Source organism: Aulonocara stuartgranti, assembly GCF_965226115.1.
Source record: "Aulonocara stuartgranti genome assembly, chromosome: 7".
NCBI lineage: Eukaryota > Metazoa > Chordata > Actinopteri > Cichliformes > Cichlidae > Aulonocara > Aulonocara stuartgranti.
In genome coordinates, this window is record NC_138945.1 from 29,362,450 (window position 1) to 29,382,801 (window position 20,352).

The 20,352-nt window shown below is 40.9% G+C and overlaps 2 protein-coding genes across 2 annotated transcripts in view; one reads left to right on the forward strand and one right to left on the reverse strand.

The window, feature by feature from the left end:
* Positions 1-2,260: 2,260 nt before the first annotated feature.
* On the reverse strand, positions 2,261-3,867 carry LOC309712209 (nodal homolog 2-A-like; the record flags this gene model as incomplete). Its single annotated transcript, XM_082542847.1, has 3 exons — positions 2,261-2,413; positions 2,516-3,270; positions 3,567-3,867. 3 exons carry the CDS (start codon positions 3,865-3,867, stop codon positions 2,261-2,263), a joined length of 1,209 nt encoding a protein of 402 aa, XP_082398973.1.
* A 1,700-nt stretch (positions 3,868-5,567) lies between these two features.
* The window catches only part of LOC309710797 (uncharacterized protein), a 28,868-nt gene continuing 14,083 nt past the window's right edge, over positions 5,568-20,352 (forward strand). Inside the window, exons 1-34 of the mRNA XM_082540566.1 lie at positions 5,568-5,672; positions 6,248-6,370; positions 6,614-6,859; positions 7,419-7,532; positions 7,639-7,758; positions 8,017-8,142; positions 8,570-8,773; positions 8,899-9,067; positions 9,263-9,431; positions 10,823-11,045; positions 11,256-11,375; positions 11,538-11,756; positions 11,927-12,235; positions 12,505-12,729; positions 12,837-12,965; positions 13,053-13,301; positions 13,453-13,683; positions 13,788-14,036; positions 14,126-14,614; positions 14,767-14,982; positions 15,107-15,286; positions 15,419-15,685; positions 15,940-16,206; positions 16,377-16,592; positions 16,736-16,912; positions 17,175-17,297; positions 17,390-17,545; positions 17,766-18,239; positions 18,424-18,639; positions 18,756-18,935; positions 19,069-19,335; positions 19,502-19,717; positions 19,842-20,021; positions 20,146-20,268. Of these exons, the coding sequence (XP_082396692.1) occupies positions 5,615-5,672; positions 6,248-6,370; positions 6,614-6,859; positions 7,419-7,532; positions 7,639-7,758; positions 8,017-8,142; positions 8,570-8,773; positions 8,899-9,067; positions 9,263-9,431; positions 10,823-11,045; positions 11,256-11,375; positions 11,538-11,756; positions 11,927-12,235; positions 12,505-12,729; positions 12,837-12,965; positions 13,053-13,301; positions 13,453-13,683; positions 13,788-14,036; positions 14,126-14,614; positions 14,767-14,982; positions 15,107-15,286; positions 15,419-15,685; positions 15,940-16,206; positions 16,377-16,592; positions 16,736-16,912; positions 17,175-17,297; positions 17,390-17,545; positions 17,766-18,239; positions 18,424-18,639; positions 18,756-18,935; positions 19,069-19,335; positions 19,502-19,717; positions 19,842-20,021; positions 20,146-20,268 (7,030 nt within the window). The 5' untranslated portion in view covers positions 5,568-5,614. The remainder of the gene's footprint in view (positions 5,673-6,247; positions 6,371-6,613; positions 6,860-7,418; positions 7,533-7,638; positions 7,759-8,016; positions 8,143-8,569; positions 8,774-8,898; positions 9,068-9,262; positions 9,432-10,822; positions 11,046-11,255; positions 11,376-11,537; positions 11,757-11,926; positions 12,236-12,504; positions 12,730-12,836; positions 12,966-13,052; positions 13,302-13,452; positions 13,684-13,787; positions 14,037-14,125; positions 14,615-14,766; positions 14,983-15,106; positions 15,287-15,418; positions 15,686-15,939; positions 16,207-16,376; positions 16,593-16,735; positions 16,913-17,174; positions 17,298-17,389; positions 17,546-17,765; positions 18,240-18,423; positions 18,640-18,755; positions 18,936-19,068; positions 19,336-19,501; positions 19,718-19,841; positions 20,022-20,145; positions 20,269-20,352) is intronic.

Consider the following 20,352-nt stretch of genomic DNA (forward strand, 5'->3'; position numbering starts at 1 on the left):
TTGGGCATCCTTACCTCGGGGTTGTTAATTTCAAGCAGTGTCAATGAAATATGATGTTTAACTGCATCATAAATAGTTGTCTAATAAAACTGGTAAATAGATGACTGCTGTATTTTATGACCTCAGATGTAAAGGTGCTTATGTTTTATATTTTAGGGCTGCTTTTAATGAGACTCACAACATGCAGCAATGTGATAAAAGATATTGGATACGGTCAGATGTTTGCACACAGTTCTCATCAGCATGAATACCCTGGTAATTTGGGACTTTTAATTATTTTTTTGAACTGTTCTTTTTTCAAGGTGTAGTTTTTTTTATCTGCACAAGTTTGAAATTATTTGGGTGATTATTGATTAACTCCTGGTAGTTTCTCTTTTCGTTTGTTTAACAGTGCTCATTGGAAACAACGACACTCAGAACAACGGGGAAGTCCGAGGAACTCAATAAAGAGATCTACACAAGTTAGGAAGGTTTCTTGAAGCCATTTCTAGACAACTGCCAACTCCACAGCCATCTGACAATTATATGTAAATACAGGATGAGAGGAAATTGTTTAGGATGTTCAAGAAAAACTCAGGAACCACCAGAGTTCAAGCCTGCCACGAAGTGGAAACTGCTGAAATATTAGCGTCAGTGTCCAAAGTGACGTGAGCTTTATATCAACATTGACTGAGAGGGTGTCGACCAAGAAAGAAGCCCCTGCTCCAAAATCATCAACTTCGAGTTTGACTGCAATTTGCAGTTAGATAACACAAATATTGAGGTATTTGGTCACAATAACAAAAGCTATGTTAAGGAAGGGTAAAGGTGGCTTTCAAACCTATGAACACTGTCCCAACTGTTGGCATCATGCCCTTGGGCAGTTTTGCTGGTGGTACTGTTACATTGCACAAAGTGAATGGAATAATCTCATAATTATTCAACTTCACCTCAAATCAGCAGTTAGATGGTTGAAATTTGGACATAGTGTCAATAGTTGGCTGTTCCACAGGACATGATCTCTCATTTTGGAACAAAGCAGACATTAAGCTCCTGATGTGACCTTTTTGAAACCCCAACATCATCACAATTGAAAGTTTGCAGACTACGGTTAAAAGCCATGTACTTGCCAGGAAACCAAATGAACTCTACCAATTTTGCCAAGAGGAGTGGTCAGATATCCAGCCAGAATTATGCCAGGTGCTTGATATGGCTACCAAAAACAACTTGTTGGTTTTGAACTTACTAAGGAACATTCAACCAAATATTAGTGGGGGTGTATGTATAATTTTGGGTGTGAATTGGGTGTGAATTTATACTATTTTAGTATTTAGTATTTTTTAGTATTTATTTATTTATTGTCATTGTCAAGAACAATGAAATTGCGTTTGGGGCTTCCATACAACCCAAAAAAAAAAAAAGAAGATTAGCCTTCTCTAATCCAAATGACACAGACCCAATAGACCTAAGTGCCTTCTAGTGTTTTGTTCAGCAGTATCTAGATCCTGGGTTGTTTGTTTGTTTGTTTGTTTGTTTGTTTGTTTGTTTGTTTGTTTGTTTGTTTGTTTGTTTGTTTGTTTGTTTGTTTGTTACCTTTGTACAGTCAGGGGCTGTTTGTGAGACATTTCCATCTACAGCCTTGGACACCAAAACCCAACAACTCCTGTGCTTTTAATTCTAGTGTGTGGTTTTTCTGTTAACAGGTAAGAATATTTCTTTACCACCAACATTTCAAAATGAAAACACAATTTGGTCAAGTTGCTTAAGAGAAAAAAAAACAATTTATTGCTCTATTATGGCCTATATAGCAAATATACAAATAGGTCAATGTGACCCAAACGTCTCAATAAAGAATATTAATAATAATGATAATGATAATAATTAAAGCGCTTACAGTAAACCATTCTGTAATTTCAATGGTATTAGAGGTTCAGTCTTGAAGCATAAAAACAACATAGTTTCTGTGACAATATAGTGCTTAAGTCTGTGATCATGTCGTGCCTTTTGAGACATGGCTATTAAAAGGCACAGCTTATAGTCCCACATAATTTCCTATAAACAGAAGCTGTTTCATAACTGTTTAGCTCTGTAATTTAGAGAGAATCGTCCAGGATATATACTAGAAGCTTCCTGCATCACATCAGCAGTCTCTGTCCTGGACAGCTCTGTGCCAGCACCCACTTTGCCGCTCTGAGATCCCAGTACTCTCGCTGTAGACCCCTTTGGTCCCGTGGTTCACAAGTTGAAGGGTTATATGATTTCCCTTCTGCAGGCGTTTCCCTCATTGGCAGCCACACTCCTCCACCACCATGTCGTCTTGATGCCTCATGACCATCTTTCCATCTTCGAAGTACAGCATGGAGATTGGTGCCAGGTGTGTGGGCACACAAGACAGACAGGGTGCCTTGTCTGGATGATGATAATTCAACAGGCTCTGGAGAGCGGAGAAGAAGAAAACAATTGATTAGAGAACATCTATTCATGCTGTTGGGGCATTATCAGTACTGTTGCATATGATGAGGTGTTTCAGTCTTACCTGTATGTATGCGTGGTTAGTAGGGGTGTAGGTCTCATCTACTGGTGTGGGACAGGTCCCTTTGCAGCGATAAGCGTTGTATTGTTTGGGATAGACAATCCACTCACTCCAGCCGAGTTTCTCAAAGTCCACCCACATGTCCACCTTCCTGCACAGATGATCCTTTTTCTCCTCTTGTGTTGCCTTGTCGCTGGGAGCATCTCTCCCACCCTCCTCTCTCTGCTGCTGGGTCTGCTGGTCCCTCTTTTCTCTGCTACTCCTCATCCTGGAGGGTACGTGCTCCCTGCCCAGACCAGCGTACTTGGAGTGCTTTGCTGTGCGGATGAGCATTGGTACTCGCTGGTCCTTTGCTTCATGCTTTAAGAAGACCACCATGATGACCCTGTCAGCTGTAAGGTGCTGAAATAATTCATGCTCCTGCTCTCTCTCCTCTGGCTTCTCTTCCCCCATCCTCTTTGCGAAATGCCCCCGATGCTGCAACCAGCGATGGACTATGTGCGTCATGTTGAACACTTTCCAGGAGGACGGCGACATCAGTGAACTGGGATGAACTCTAAGGTGGCCAAGAAGCAGCCTATTCTCGGGGCCGTGCATGCACCGCTCACTGTGGGAATGGTAGATGTCTATTGAAGCGCTGGAAGATTCTTTAAAAGCTGGCAGGCGGATGCGAAGCTCAGCCAGCTGGACAATGTCGCTTGCAGACATGGAGGACATGTCAAAAGTGAGGGACCATCTCCTGCCAATCTGCTGGCAGCCTGAAACAGATACGATAAAAGACATTTTTAGAATTATACCACAGGGTAAAGCTATGACTTATTTAACAATAGACATGCAAACTATTAAAGGGGAATAGAGAAAAAAAACACATTTTGTAGTAGTGTGTCAAACTAAAGTACATTTTGCTGCTAAATGTATTTATGAAGTTCTTCTGTTTGTAAATTATTCTTTTTCATCCATATTTTCTAAAAGAAAAGTTGGGCTACGTGGCTTTCAAATGGCTTTCAAAATACCTAAGCCCGTTTTCGTAATTTCCCTGATGTTAAATACTCACTCTTAGCGACCAGGCTGATCACAGAATCGGAGCTGTGAAGATTTTCTTCGTTCCAAGTGTGGGGCACGCTGTCAGCCTGAGTACTGATCTGGTCTTCGATCAGCATGACCCGGTAGAGATGGATCATGTAGTGCGGCAGACTGTTAAAGCGGTGCCTCTGTGCAGCGTGTCTGGCCCCACCGTCCCGAGCTTTCCTCCCACGGAGCAGTTTATCAGGGTGCATCTTAGGGATGGCGAGAGCCTGAACCAAATCCACTAGAAGAAGAAGCGCAAAAGCGAAATCCACAGCTCGTCTCTTCATAATTTGTCGTGTTGTCTCTTCGGTAGGCAGATCCAGAATGATCAGGTGTAGTCCCAGAACCGGATTTATAATCACGCGTGTCTCTCTGAAGTTCTTTGAAGACAGCTGTCAGGCCTCTAATGGCTGAAGGACGCCTGTGATCTAAGCGGTATAACAGGGACCTCCTATGGGCTATCGAAACAGAGTGCTCTTTGAAGTGGAGTCCCCCACTCTGATTGATGTTTTGTATACTGGCGATCCCTCAGATTAAAAGGCATGATAATATTTTTAGCTAAAGGGATTATGAGCTACACAATTGCGCCTTGATTAATTGGGAGAAACAAGAGAGTTAATCAAAAAAACTGCTTTTTTTTGTATGACATCATTAACAAACTGCGCAACCCCTTGTGTCCTATTTCTGTCCAGGACACAAGCGGAAAATATAACAGGTTATTTTAGACCAAAATAAATACGATTTTTGTTTGTTATTTTTTTAATTAATTAAATTTAATTTTAATGTATTGTTAATCTTAAAGGGATGTCAGTGCTCAGAAATGAATAAAACGAACTGAACATTTTCAATAAATATCAGGAAGCCTAATCAGCAAAATATTAATAAACAATATGAAAATATGCGGAAGCAAACCGGTGATCTCCTTAATTTACTGTTTTAAAAGAAACCTGCAATGCGTGTGTTCCGGCATATTATCAGAATAATATAATATAATATAATATAATATAATATAATATAATATAATATAATATAATATAATATCAATACATATAGAAAAACAATTAAAATCAAGGGAAAGTTCAAAGACAGTATAATTAATTTGGGCCACTGTTTTAGGAACTGTAAGTCATTCCTTGCGTAATATTGCGTTTCCAAAGGCACACGACTTTCATCGGACGCTAAAGCCATTAAAAGCTAACACACCCAGAGTGATAACTGCCCGCTAATCGTTTCCATTCATAAACTAAACAGCTTCGGGACCTCAGTTAAAAGAAGAAAGAGCCCATGTACAAAGCTGCCGTGCTTCTGATGAAAACATTTAACAAAAGGTGAAACTGTTCAAAGGTGTCGTTTTATTCCTTTAAGTCATTGTGACAACATCAAACAAATTTATTCAAACTAGCTAGTTTTATGTAAAACTTTAACTAATTCGTTTCAATTAGTTGGACGAATGAAAAGCAGTAGCCTACTGTCAAATTGTTTCATTAATTGACATAACGAAAGAATTTCATATTGGATATAATTCATGTTTTCATGTAACAGCGCGCACGTAACACAACCAGATGAAAACCTTAAAGTGCACTGCACACACAGTAACACGGTACCATGTTGAGCCTGAAATACTAACATCATTATCTAGAAAGACAGTGCAAAAATATCACTGCATGCACACACATCGTAACTGTTCTTCCGTGCGTAAAACCACAAAACCTTTCGCAATGGGCAATAATTCATCAGCCTGACTTGGTGGTAGAACTTCATCACCAGCTAATTAAAAAAAAGAAAGCTCTCCAAATGCAACTTTAAATTAACTTAATTCAAGGGTGCGGTTGCTATTATTAAAAATAATGTAAGTATGTTTTATTTGGCACTTTTTAAGAAAACGTCGAGTTTAAGTTTAAACACAGCGGAATAAATCAAATTTTATTTCTTGTTTTTAACTTGATCGGAAGTGACTCTATCCTCCGCAGCTACCGGATAAAAGCGTTTCCTCTCAGCTGCTGCTGTTTATCCCGATGAGCCGCGCAGGTCGACATGGATTGGCGCCTGTTGGTTTGTTTGGTTTTTCTGGCGCATTTGAGAGTTTTGAGAGGTATTTTTTTTTCTTTGACTATCCAAGGGTAGACACTTTCAGTTTCACAAAAATAGGCAAACCTGTTTCTGCGGGGTGGATTTTAGGGTTCGCTATATGTCAGGGTTTTGCTTGTGTGCGGCAGAGGGATGTTCAGGGTTACGAGCTATATTTCAAATAATCTGTGCTTCATGGAGTTTGCCTAATCAGAATGATTGTAACAACGAGACAAGTTAGTATGAAACTAGCAACATTAGAGTTTCAGGACGTTTAAAATAAGCGAAAGTCGCCGTTCATTGGATCCTATTTAGCACTGAAGTACTTATTTAGATCAAATCATGCAAAGGTACGCCGAGAATCATGAGCTGATATGTACTTCATTTGATATTCATTTAACCGTATGAAAGTCGTCTTTCTAATTAGAAATTTTAAATAGAATATTAAACATCTATTTCTGACTGCTTTGCATCTTTTCCCACTCACATGTCATATGATTGTACAACTTTTTGTTAATACAATTACAACCAGTGAGGAAGTTATTGTTTTAATTTGTCTGACCACATTTATTTCTTGTTCATACTCTTCACATTTTGTAGGACAAATCTCGGAGTGCAGTCATGACCAGTGGCAGTGTGACGATGGCGGGTGTATTCCTGCTGTGTGGAGATGTGATGGAGATGGAGATTGTCTGGATGGATCAGATGAAGTGGACTGCACTGGTGGGCTCCCCCCCCCCCAAACCTGTGGGGGGAAAAAAAACTCATAACTTTACACATTACAGTATTATCTATTTTTGTTTTCCTGTAGTTTGAGACTCTTTAAGTGATGTTGAACAAAACAACTTTTAAATGAAGCACAAAAGGCAAAGGACATTTTTTTTCTCCCCTGAGCTGCAAGTGTAGGTTGTTGGTTCAGGGGTAAATAAATGGAACCTTTTAATGTTTTTGTTTTCTTTCCTTCAGGACTCCGAGGCTCTGATTGTCCGCCAGGTCAGTTTGCTTGTGTGGACTCTGTTGGCTGTGTTAAAGCGTCGGCCCGCTGCGATGGACAAAAGCAGTGTCCCACTGGCTCCGATGAGGAGAACTGTCCAGTCACAGAGGGCTGCCTGGACTCTGACTGGACATGTCAAAATCACATCTGCATCCCTAAAGAGCTGAGGTGCAATGGAATAGATGACTGCATGGACAACTCTGATGAAAAGGACTGTGGTGAGGAAAATGCCCTAACAAGAAACTAAATATCATTCTGTGTATTTGTGACACTTTCTAAACAAAACTACCAAAAGTCACATTTTTCCATTACAGATCCAGCTATGCTGTAACAATTCTTTAAATATTTTGGATTTTTATCATCCACTAAGACATATTTATAGACTCATTTGTTCTGAGATAGATAGATAGATAGATAGAGAGATAGAGATAGAGAGATAGAGATAGATAGAGATAGATAGATAGAGATAGATAGAGATAGATAGAGATAGATAGAGATAGATAGAGATAGATAGAGATAGATAGATATAGATAAAAAAATTAAAGTTAAATGGGGACATAATCATGTTAAATGTACTGAAATACAAATCAAGGCTATCAGCAGAGGTAAATCCAGATGACCAGAGGTAAAATGGCATATTTTTGGATGGAATCAAAAACGTTTGAGTTAAAGTGTGAATACACCTTTTCATGCACTGATGCATCATGCAACTAAAAATGAACATTTAAATCTTTATCCTGATTCTTAAAAAGGTTAATGTATATATTTTTCTCCCAGATTTGTGCAGTGAGGGCAGCATACGGTGTCCTGAGGGGACATGTCTATCTGCTGACGAGCAGTGCGATGGCACGTTTCACTGTTCTGATGAAAGCGATGAGCCCATAACCTGCGGTACGCTTAAAGCAACTCATTATCACAAAAAACACTAATATACAATGGTTTTTGTCTATTAAGTCGTCTTCTGTGACGCTGATGCTTAAAATTCCGCCTCCTGCAGGGCGTGCCTGCGTTATGGACAATGGTGGATGTAGCCATGTGTGCACTGATGAACCCAGGGGAGTTCTGTGTTCTTGTCCTGCTGGATATAAGCTGTCTCCTAATGGAACAGACTGTGAAGGTGTGTGGGACAAGATGATGACAGTTTACCTTCAATACTAGGTTTTATAGCAGAAACCAAAATAATGTTAAATTAAAGAAAGAATAAAGGTTTTGAAGTACGAGGTGTCCGTGTCCTTCTAAAGGAGCAGATGATTCCTTAATCCCTGATCCTGTTTTCATGCAACTCCAGGAGTAATTGATATCTGCGACTTTGTAATTTTCCAGATACATTTTTTAAAATGCATGCTGGCACATGTTTACTCTTAATTTCTTACAGATTTGGATGAATGTGCTCCACCTTTCGACCCCTGTGCTCATCACTGCAGTAACACCATCGGTTCTTACTATTGCTACTGCAGAGCGGGATTCAAACTAAATGAAAACTCAGCATGTGTGGCTTCAGGTGAAGTGAAAGTGTTTTTCCTGTTTATAAAATTGACGCTACATTCTGTCAATATAATGTTCCACCAATTTGTTTGGTACCAACTTGAGTCAAGGACTTTGCTAGGACAAAGCTAATGGGTGTAAGGCCTTTGTTATGCTGTCAGAATCCATTCTGGATTTGGTTTTGTCCTCTTAAACGATCAACACCAACATCAAAGTGCACTTATGATGTCTGATTAATGATATGCTAATAGGTGACTTTGATGTCGGTAAGGTGGTGACAAAAGCTATAAACTCTGTTTGATCAAGGACAAAGAGCAGTTAGGTAATCAAAGACTTTTCCTGTAAATGCAAATTTATCAAGTGAGGCCTTGATGATTAAATGAATCACATGAATTATTGGATAAGCGTCACTAACGGTGTCCTGTATGAATCTGCATTTACAGCTAATCCTGTCCGATTGCTGCTGGTTGGGGGGACAGCTTTAGGATTATTGAATGTGAAATCTCAACAGTTTGAAATTATTCAGAGTTCAACATTTGACTCTGTGGCCTTGGCGTTTGATGTTGCGCGGGGGTGGTACTACTGGGCTGACAGCCGTGGCAACATTTACAAAAGTGATGGACAGCAAAGCTGGACAGCCTATACTGGTTGGTTTACTCTTTAATTCAAGAACGTATCCTCACATTAAATTGTTTCTTGCATATTTTTATTTTTTTCGTAGTTATATTCTACTTGCCAACCATTAATTTATTTGTTTATTGTTCTTAAACAGGAGAGCCTGGTATCAAAGGCTTAGCTTGTGACTGGCTCAGTGGGAATCTGTTCTGGACCAACAAGAAGACTGAGTCAATCTACCTGCAGAGTTCTGATGGAAAAAGTTACACTGCTCTGCTCAGCAAAAACATCAGGCCCTCAGAGCTGGTCGTTATGCCTGTAGAAAGGTCTGTATGGCTACATGTGACTGAATTTTAAAGTGATCAAATTTGATATTTCATTCGGGCATAATGGTGGATAAAGGTCAACATTTTAGGGTATGTCAAATACAGGATATGCAGTTACTATTTTACACGTTGATGAAAATCGATGATGCACTGCTTAGTGCTGCTTATTCATATTCGCTGCTTTCTGCCTCCCAGCTTGATGTTCTGGATCAATACAGGTCCAGGTGACAGAGCAACAATAGAAAAGTCTTGGATGGATGCCTCAGAAAGAAGCTCTCTGGCAGTCATCACTGCTCAGTCTGCCCACAGCCTCACTGCTGATGTAGCTGCCAGACGGCTGTACTGGATCAGTGATTTTAAGAGGGTGAGATTTGGATCAAAAGCCCAAATGTTCTCCATCACAGTTCATCACACACGGGGCCTGTTGCATAGAAACCATTTTTATTTGCTGCTTTGTTCCTGATCAGAAGTGCTCAGATTTTTTTTTCTCATTATTAGAAATAATTAAAATAATTTAAAAAAGAAAAAGTTTACATATCTGGGACTAGTTCGGTCACTCCTGGGCATGTATTGATTTTATTTATTATAAATAAATGCAAATGCCACCCCTGTGGGATACACTTGAAATCAAAAAGCATTTACTTTACGCTCTTTAAAGTTAATAATAATCTAAAAAAAGTTTGTCTGTGTGCCCTACTTTTTTTTTTTCTCACCACATGCCACTGTTATTTTTACCCCAACAAAGTCTTTTTATCCTGAAGCTCTCAGATACGTTTTTCTCTGTATTACACATGTGAGATGGTAGGAGAATTTGAAAAGCGTTAACTTGGATTTCGTGAAGTAGTTCATAGTTTTTACAGGATTCAAAAGCAAGTGCAGCCCATGATTCAGTAGCTTTTAAACCTTGTCAGCAACACATTTGTTTGATTTTTAGTCTCTGGCTCACTCTTCTTTACAGCATTGCTTTAATTCATTAAGGTTGTTGATGCGCAGCTCTCTTAAGGCCCCAGCACAGAATTTCAATCTAGTTGAGGTCTAGACTTTGACTGGACTGTTGCAGCCCTTTCAGCCGCCCTGTTGTAGATTTGCTGCTGTGTTTGGGATCATAGTCCTGTTACTTGTCCCATGCCTTAGCCATCCGACAGGTGGCCTCGCGTTTGACTCTAGAATATTTTGATATCCAAAGGTTTTATAGTTGACTCAACCACTGCAAGTCCCGTGGCTGCAAAACAAACCCAAACCACCTCTCCACCGCTGTGTTTGACAGTTGCTATGTGGTGTTTGTGGTGGTCCTAACCATAATGTTTAGCCATTGGAACAATGTCCTTCAGACAGATGAGACCACAGTGGAGAAATTTGGCTACAGAGGTCTTGTGGCTTGATTTGCATCTTTGCAAATCTGTCATGCTGAAATGACACCATGTTCTTTTTAGAAAGAAATGGCTTTCTGCTTAAAACTTTGCAAGCCATAAGAATATATTTAATTTTCCATAAGTCACTACAGAGTTGTGAGGAACAAATGCTCACGTGATTGTATTTCACTCAGCAGATATTTTACCTCTCCATCACAGATGTGTCATATTCTCATATTTTTCCTTTCTATACATCACAACAATCTCTTCTATGTAACCTGACGAGGGTGAGGGAGTCCTCATAGTTTGAGCTCTTTGCTGTTCTTAATAAAATAACGTTGGCTAAAATACTCACACTCGGTCATGATGACTTTTTTTTTTTTTTTTTTGTCTCCCCGTTCAGTCCATAGAGACTGTGAAGGTGGATGGGGGTGGCCGTTACTCCTACACAGGACTGTTCAGCAGGAGAGCACCGCAGAGCCTTGCTGTGTTTGAAAGTTCGTTTTATTGGGTTGATAACAAAGGACTCTGGCAGGCTCCACAGACTCAACTGAGCCAGAGAAAATTTATATGGGAACCCACACTGCCAGTATTAGCGGTTTACCATGAGCTACAACAGCCTCAAGGTAAATCTTATGTTATTCTCAAACATGGTCGTTGATCAGTTTTCCTATCTGAAGATCTGTTTTTAAATTTATATGCAATTTAAGCTGTTTTAAATTGGATACAAAACAAGGTTGAAGTTGTTAAATGTATTTAAAAGTTGTTAATAGAGCTTTCTTGGTCTTCATAGTGGATTGTGTTGCACCTAATAGTCCTCTCATTGTCTTCATCAGGTTATTCTGCATGTGTAAAAACACCCTGTCACCTCTGCCAGCTAACTAAAAGCAACCCTCTTGGATTCACCTGCTCTTGTCCAAACCTCAAATTGCTGTTGCTGGATGAGACATGTGAAAGTAGGTTTCCTAAAACTTTCTTTTCACCTTTGTTAGTGTAAAAAAAGACATAACTTTTAATTCTGGTCCAAACTTATTAAATCAGTTGTGGTTAAATAAAAATGCATTTACACTTTACAAGAAAACACAAAAGATGATCTGTAATATTATTCACTGTCACAGATCCACGGTTTCTCTATGCTACAAATACGGAAATCATCTTGTTGGAGTTGGAAGATAAAGGGTTCATTGAAAGCCAGCTTTTCACCACCAATGAGGGGATCCTCTCTTTTGAGATTGACTGGGACAGAGACTGGCTTTACTGGGCAAACCAAACTGGCCACATTCAACGCATCAGTTTAACAGCGGCCACCGCTGAGCTGGTCCCAACACCTTTGCCAGGTTAGCACGGATTTGTTCACATATGTTGCTTATTACTGATGTGCAGTGACAAAAATCATATTAAGAGTGGTGGTTCAACAGTTTAAAAAAAAAATGTTAAGACTTAATTAGTTTCTACCTTAAATGGCTGTCAACATACCTTCTTTCAACTTATTTCTATTTCTTTTTAGTTTGTCTGATAAATGTGGACCAGAGGAGCGGAAGCCTTTATTGGGTGTCATGTCATCGAAACACCATCGGAACAATCACAGCTGACAGCTACTACCCAAAGCAGCTTTACTACACGACAAAGGAGATTAAAAACTTGTATCTGGACTGGCTGCGGGGTACCATCATCTGGCTAGAAGAAGATCGAATTCTCAGCATGAGCATGTTGGGAGGTGACGCTAAAGAGCTGCTGCACATAGCTGGAGGAGTGAGTGGGGGCATCGCTTTTGACCTCAGGGCTAATAGCCTGCTGTGGAACTCAAAAATGGCAGGTTAGTTTTATCGTTGGATTGGTGTGTGGAAGCTTGTTATGATCCCTGGGGATAATAAATACATTTTTGGGGGGTTAGTTATATCAAAATTTCAGCTTATGAACTCAAACTTTGGAGAAAATAACTTAAAATTTCCAAACCACACTCATTCAGATTTGTTTTGCATACTTGCAAATCTCAGGATTTGCAAACCACATAAAAATGATGAACTTGTCACCTCACAGACTTTAATGTTGCCTTTAATTAAGACTTTTTTTTTTTTATGACAGGCTTAACAACATTAAGTTTGCTGCGAGAGAGAAGCCACCAAGCTGGAAGAAGATGGAAGATTTCGGGCTCAGTTGTAGCTGCCCTCGAGCCTTTTCTCTTGTCAGTTTCAGACAACGTAATGACTCTGTGGGATCAGCGTGATGGGAGCCCCATTCAAGATGCAGCTGTGACGGGTCATGTGATCAGAGTAATCACTGCTCCCATAGATATTCAGACAGTTCAGAGTAAGATCATCTGTCACAGCAGAAACAGATTTATATAGCACTTTGACATTTTTCTGGTATGCATGATCATCTCATTAATTCCATTGCATTGTCTTTACATTCTCAAGCCTGCAGGAAACCATCGTTTTTGTGCAGACACTCATCAGTCTGCCTCTCAGAAGCTCAGCTGTGTGACGGGAAAAAGGACTGCCCGGAAGGAGATGACGAGTTTTGTCCTGGGGCTTGTCTGTCTATAGGTAAATGCCCAAGCTGACATTCTTGTTATAACTGACGATGCAGCTCAAAAACATATTGAGACTTACTGATAGGTTTTTCGATTTCAGAGGAGTTCGAATGCCAGGACCGGAGCAGTTGCCTTTCCAGACGTCTTGTGTGTGATGGTCGGTCTGATTGTACCGATGGCTCGGATGAGGCTGATTGTCCAACTGCAGCTCCTCGTACAAGTCGGTCAAATGTGATGAAATGTCGCATAGGCTCAAAGCCATGTGAAGATGGCAAAGACTGTGTTTTATATAGTCACGTGTGTGATGGAGAGGACGACTGTGCGGATGGATCAGATGAACTGGGCTGCGGTGAGTTTCCTAAAACAAAATCAACCGTTTTTTGATTAGCGATGTGATGTTTTGGTGTACGTTTAGTTTTTGGCTTTGTAATGCATTTTATTATTTCGTTAGTATTCTTGTCACTGTGTTTAACGTATGACACCTTATTTGTCTTTTAAAGATGCCCTGCAACAGAACATGACTACCACAAGAACTAATATGGACCAATCAAACAAAACTCCAGGTCCTACCACTCTTTCTCCTCGAGCTCTCCTGGCCTGCACCAGTCCCTCTGTCCTCTGTCCTTCTTCTGCTTACCTCTGCATATCTCCAGACCAGTTCTGCAATGGACATAGTGACTGCCCTGACGGCTTTGATGAAAAGAACTGCGTAAAAAGTTGCCCCTCAAAAAGTAAGCACCAAATCAGTATTTCATTTTCTCAGTTTAAAAATATTTAGCATTTTATGTCTTCAAAAGTTTGACACTGTATGTCCTGTTTAATAATTTTATTCCAGATGACTTTCTTTGCAAAGATCATCGCGGCTGCGTATCTAAAAGCCTGGTTTGTGACGGTGAATTTCATTGCTACGACGGCTCTGATGAGGTCGACTGTTCGAGTGCAGCCACGGCTGCTCCTGGGAGAAACATTCTGAAATGCCGTTTGGGGTTCACAGTCTGCAAAGATGGGAATCAGTGTGTCCTCAATATCAGCGTCTGTGATGGAGAGAAAGACTGTCAAGATGGATCAGATGAAGAACGATGCAGTTAGTATCTATGCAAAGTTTCTTTTCAAGTTTTATATATTGCCGTTAAAATAATTTTAAATTTCTGCTTCTTGGTGTCATTTTTCTAGATGTTGCAGAGAGAGATTCTACAATGCAAATAGAGAGACAGCCCTCAAATGATTCTCCTGTACTCCTCACACCGTCCATTAAACCTCACTACAGGCTACCTTGCAGCAGTCCTTCAATTCTGTGTCCAGATTCCTCTTTGTGCATTAAACCAGCACAGATATGTGATGGAAGAAAAGACTGCCATGATGGATCTGATGAGAACTGTGTGAAAGGGTGTCCTTTTGAGGACTTTCTCTGCAAGGACCGAAGGAGCTGTGTCTCCAAGAGTCTGGTCTGTGATGGACTGTTTCAGTGCCAGGATGGATCAGATGAACTGAACTGTCCGACTGTGACCGCTCCTGCAGCTCAAAATGTGCTGCAGTGCCACAGGAACGCAAAGATGTGTAGTGATGGCACAGAGTGTGTTTTACTCAGCCACGTATGTGATGGAGAGAAAGACTGCATGGATGGATCTGATGAAGAAGGATGTCCAGGAATTTGCAAAAAAGGTTGTTTCACTTTAAACTTTATATTTAATCTTTCCGTGATGTAATGAACTTAATATTATTGAAACTGATCAGAACTTTTATTCTTTAAACCTGTACATGTGAGGTTGCAGATGCAAATGGCTTCGTCCATGATTGTCTTCTTTCTACCCCAGGTGAGTTTCAGTGTGCCCATGGGAAAATGTGCATCCCTGAGGTTCAGGTGTGTGATGGGAGGTTCCAGTGTCAGGACCATTCAGATGAAGCTGACTGCCAGAAACCAATCAAGAGCTGTGAGCATCGTTGTGCTGACGGGAAGCGCTGCATCCCAAAGAAGTTCCTGTGTGATGGAGAAAAAGACTGTGTGGATGGCTCAGATGAAGTGGGCTGCAGTAAGTACTGAAAACTAAAACTGGAATAGCAAAGCAGAGTAACTGAATGTTTCAATAAGGTTTATTTGATGTTGTCCCAGGTTACAAAATGAAACACCAGTTTAATAGTTTCCTTTCTTTGCAGACTACAACACTGCAACAACCAAGGCTCCTGCTTTTCCTTTTGCTTCACCGTGCACTCCTCCTTCAGTTCTCTGCCCTCGATCGTCACTGTGCATTGCTAAACATCAGCTGTGTGATGGACAAAGAGACTGCCCTGATGGATCTGATGAAAATGACTGTGCGGTCCATTGTGTAAACCCAAGTAAGTGCTTGAATGTGCCATGAAGAAAAGGCTTAGTCTACACATTTAGCCAAGAAATAAAGACATGAGTTTTGAAAAAGTTATATTTTGATCTGTAAGGTAGATTGTTATGCTTGTTTTTTTTCTCCATAGCTGACTTTCTCTGTAAGGACCATATGGGCTGTGTCTCCAAGAGTCTGGTCTGTGATGGACGCCGTCATTGCCAGGATGGATCAGATGAGCTGAACTGTCCTAGTGTGACCGCTCCTGCAGCTAAAGATGTGCTGCAGTGCCGCAGGAACGCAAAGATGTGTAGTGATGGCACAGAGTGTGTTTTACTCAGCCACGTATGTGATGGAGAGAAAGACTGCATGGATGGATCTGATGAGAATGACTGTGCGGTCCAGTGTGTAAACCCAAGTAAGTGCTTGAATTGCTATGAAAAAAGGCTTGGTCTACAGAATCTAGCTAATTATTTAAGATGTGATTTTAATTGTCAGACAGTTTTAAAAATAATAATCATTTTGAATATTTATTCAGTCTCATAGCTGTTCTGTATAAGCATAAGTAGTTTGGAGGCAGTTTTTTATTTTTATTTTTATTTTTTTTATATATATCTTCAGCTTGGTATCTTTGTTTTGTTTTTTGATTTTTGTTTTTTCCCCTCTCCATAGCTGACTTCCTCTGCAAGGACCATATGGGCTGTGTCTCCAAGAGTCTGGTCTGTGATGGACTCTCTCATTGTCAAGATAGATCGGATGAACTGAACTGTCCTAGTGCAGCCGCTCCTGCAGCTCAAGATGATGTGCTGCAGTGCCATAGAAATGCAAAGATGTGTAGTGATGGCACAGAGTGTGTTTTACTCAGCCACGTATGTGACGGAGAGAAAGACTGCATGGATGGATCTGATGAAGAAGGATGTCCAGGAATTTGCAAAAAAGGTTGTTTCACTTTACATGTAATCTTTCTGTGTCTGAAAATAGCTTTTTGACCCTGACAGAGTGAACTTAATGTTATTGAAAATGATAACATCTGTTTTACTTTAAAACTTGTACATGTGAGGGTGCAAATGCAAGCGACTTCATCCTTGATTGTCTTCTTTCTACCCCAGGTGAGTTTCAGTGTGCCCATGGGAAAATGTGCATCCCCGAGGTTCAGGTGTGTGATGGGAGGTTCCAGTGTCAGGACCATTCAGATGAATCTGACTGCCAGAAACCAATCAAGAGCTGTGAGCATCGTTGTGCTGACGGGAAGCGCTGCATCCCAAAGAAGTTCCTGTGTGATGGAGAAAAAGACTGTGTGGATGGCTCAGATGAAGTGGGCTGCAGTAAGTACTGAGAAGCTGCAATAGCAAATGAATCTAACAAAGCAAATTTACTATAAATTTTTTTTTGATTTTTCTATTGTCTTAACTCTTGCTAATAGATTAATAGACATTACATGCTAAAGCTAACAGTTTGTTCTTTCCAGATCAGGCTGCTGCTCCATCAAAGTCTCCTGTCTTTACTGCATCACCTTGCGTTGCTCCTTCAGTTCTCTGCCCTGGATCATCACTGTGTATCTCTCAAAATCAGCTGTGTGATGGACAAAGAGACTGCCCTGATGGTTTTGACGAAAACGGCTGTGCTGTCCAGTGTGAAAACCCAAGTAAGTGGTTAAATTACCATAAAGAAAGGTAGCATCATTCATGCAGCCACATCCAAACTTGGATGTGCACTTGCTGTTTGAAAGATTCAAAGAGAAGGTGAAGTTCTTTATTTTGAATCATGTTTGTATTTTCATCAAGCATCATAGGCGCTCTGATATCTTGTAGAAGCAGCTTACATTAAATCCTTCAAGTGTTGTCTCCAGTGTTATATAGCCACCTCTGTGCTTCTCAAACTTGCACCTTTTTGTTCCTGCACATCAGATGACTTCTTGTGCAGCAACCAGAAAAAATGTGTCCCTGGAATGCAAGTGTGCGACGGCCGAGCCCAGTGTCCCGATGGCTCTGACGAGAAGCTCTGTCAATCACCAAATCCTACTGCCACCTGTAAGATGCGGTTAATCAAAGAAAATGTGTGACTTGATCATTTGCTTGCCCAAACAGTCTGCCCTTTAACGCATAATGTTCTCTCTGTCAAGCCTCCATGAGTGGCTTCGGCACCAGACAAACTCCTCTCAGATGCCGCATTGGTTTCAAACGATGTAAAAATGGCCATGAGTGCGTTATGTACAGCCATGTGTGTGATGGGGAGAAGGATTGCAGTGATGGCTCAGATGAAGAGGGATGTGTGGCTGGTAATTTCTAAGTGTATAATTTTCATATTATTTGTATCATTTCTTGTATTCATCTGTTGAATTATTTTAAAGACTGATTGTAGTGAGCTAGTAATAGATGGAACACTATAAAGTACTTCCATGTGCCCTTTAGTTAAAGCAACTATATTAATTTATAATGCAGAAATGGTATCTTGAAGTCTACAGCACTGCTGATTCATTTCATTTAATATTTTTGTAGACGGTGCCAGTATGGCTACTGACACAGGAACACTCGGCTCAACTGTATCTCCTTCCGTCAACTTTCGCACAGAGCAGCCTTGCATCAGTCCTTCAATTCTGTGTCCAGATTCCACTTTGTGCATAGAACCAGCACAGATATGTGATGGAAAACAAGACTGCCCCGATGGCTCCGATGAGAAGTGCGTGAAGAAGTGTCCTGATGACAGAGACTTTCTCTGCAAGGACCGAAGGGGCTGTGTCTCCAAGAGTCTGGTCTGTGATGGACTCTCTCATTGTCAAGATAGATCGGATGAACTGAACTGTCCTAGTGCAGCCGCTCCTGCAGCTCAAGATGATGTGCTGCAGTGCCATAGGAACGCAAAGATGTGTAGTGATGGCACAGAGTGTGTTTTACTCAGCCACGTATGTGATGGAGAGAAAGACTGCATGGATGGATCTGATGAAGAAGGATGTCAAAATACTTGCAAAAGAGGTTTGGTTTTTTGGTTTATTTCTTTATTTTTCCAATTTAAACTTCATTTAGTTCATCTTTTAAATGTCTGAGCTTTGTTTTTTGATGATGATGATATGAGCTTAATGTTGCCTTGTTTAAACCTGTACATGTGAGGTTGCAGATGCAAATGGCTTCGTCCATGATTGTCTTCTTTCTACCCCAGGTGAGTTTCAGTGTGCCCATGGGAAAATGTGCATTCCCGAGGCTCAGGTGTGTGATGGGAGGTGGCAGTGTCAGGACCATTCAGATGAATCTGACTGCCAGAAACCAATCAAGAGCTGTGAGCATCGTTGTGCTGACGGGAAGCGCTGCATCCCAAAGAAGTTCCTGTGTGATGGAGAAAAAGACTGTGTGGATGGCTCAGATGAAGTGGGCTGCAGTAAGTACTGAGAAGCTGCACGAAGGAAACCAGAAGATTCAAATGAACCAAACCTAGTTTTTATAAGTTTCACATTGCTGCTGCCTGCTGAACCTAACACAGGTTTTTCTTTCCAGATCAGGCTGCTGCTCCATCATCAGAGTCTCCTGTCTTCACTGCATCACCTTGCGTTGCTCCTTCAGTTCTCTGCCCTGGATCATCACTGTGTATCTCTCAAAATCAGCTGTGTGATGGACAAAGAGACTGCCCTGATGGATCTGATGAAAATGACTGTGCGGTCCATTGTGTAAACCCAAGTAAGTGCTTGAATGTGCCATGGAAAAAAAGGCTTAGTCTACACATTTAGCCAAGAAATAAAGACATGAGTTTTGAAAAAGTTATATTTTGATCTGTAAGGTAGATTGTTATGCTTGTTTTTTTTCTCCATAGCTGACTTTCTCTGTAAGGACCATATGGGCTGTGTCTCCAAGAGTCTGGTCTGTGATGGACGCCGTCATTGCCAGGATGGATCGGATGAACTGAACTGTCCGACTGTGATCGCTCCTGCAGCTCAAGATGATGTGCTGCAGTGCCATAGAAATGCAAAGATGTGTAGTGATGGCACAGAGTGTGTTTTACTCAGCCACGTATGTGATGGAGAGAAAGACTGCATGGATGGATCTGATGAAGAAGGATGTCCAGGAATTTGCAAAAAAGGTTTGGGTTTTTTTCCCCCACTTTAAATGTCATTTATTTAACTGTTTATTGTTTAAACTTTTATTTTATTGCTTAAAAGAAATTGTATTTAAAGTCACATCAACACGTGTACTTTCAAGTGGAGTTGTGAGATCAGCTGATTGTCATTACTTTCTTTCCATCCCAGGTGAGTTTCAGTGTGCCCATGGGAAAATGTGCATCCCTGAGGCTCAGGTGTGTGATGGGAGGTTCCAGTGTCAGGACCATTCAGATGAAGCTGACTGCCAGAAACCAATCAAGAGCTGTGAGCATCGTTGTGCTGACGGGAAGCGCTGCATCCCAAAGAAGTTCCTGTGTGATGGAGAAAAAGACTGTGTGGATGGCTCAGATGAAGTGGGCTGCAGTAAGTACTGAAAACTAAAACTGGAATAGCAAAGCAGAGTAACTGAATGTTTCAATAAGGTTTATTTGATGTTGTCCCAGGTTACAAAATGAAACACCAGTTTAATAGTTTCCTTTCTTTGCAGACTACAACACTGCAACAACCAAGGCTCCTGCTTTTCCTTTTGCTTCACCGTGCACTCCTCCTTCAGTTCTCTGCCCTCGATCGTCACTGTGCATTGCTAAACATCAGCTGTGTGATGGACAAAGAGACTGCCCTGATGGATCTGATGAAAACGGCTGTATGGTTCATTGCGAAAACTCAAGTAAGAGTAGAAGTTACTATGGAGAAAGCTACCAGAATTCACTCTAGGGGAGTTTTTTTAAAAATGAAGTGCTTGGTTGTGAGCTTTGAAATCCTAAATAACCTTTTTTGTTCCTGCATATCAGATGACTTCTTGTGCAGTGACCACAAACAGTGTATCCCTGAAATGCAAGTGTGCGACGGCCAAGCCCAGTGTCCCGACGGCTCTGACGAGAAGCACTGTCAGTCACCAAATCCCACTGCCACCTGTAAGTCGAGACAGAAAGCAGACCAGCACATGCAACTGGGAAATTACAGGAATAGTATATTGATCCTTCTCCCTCCACTTGTAG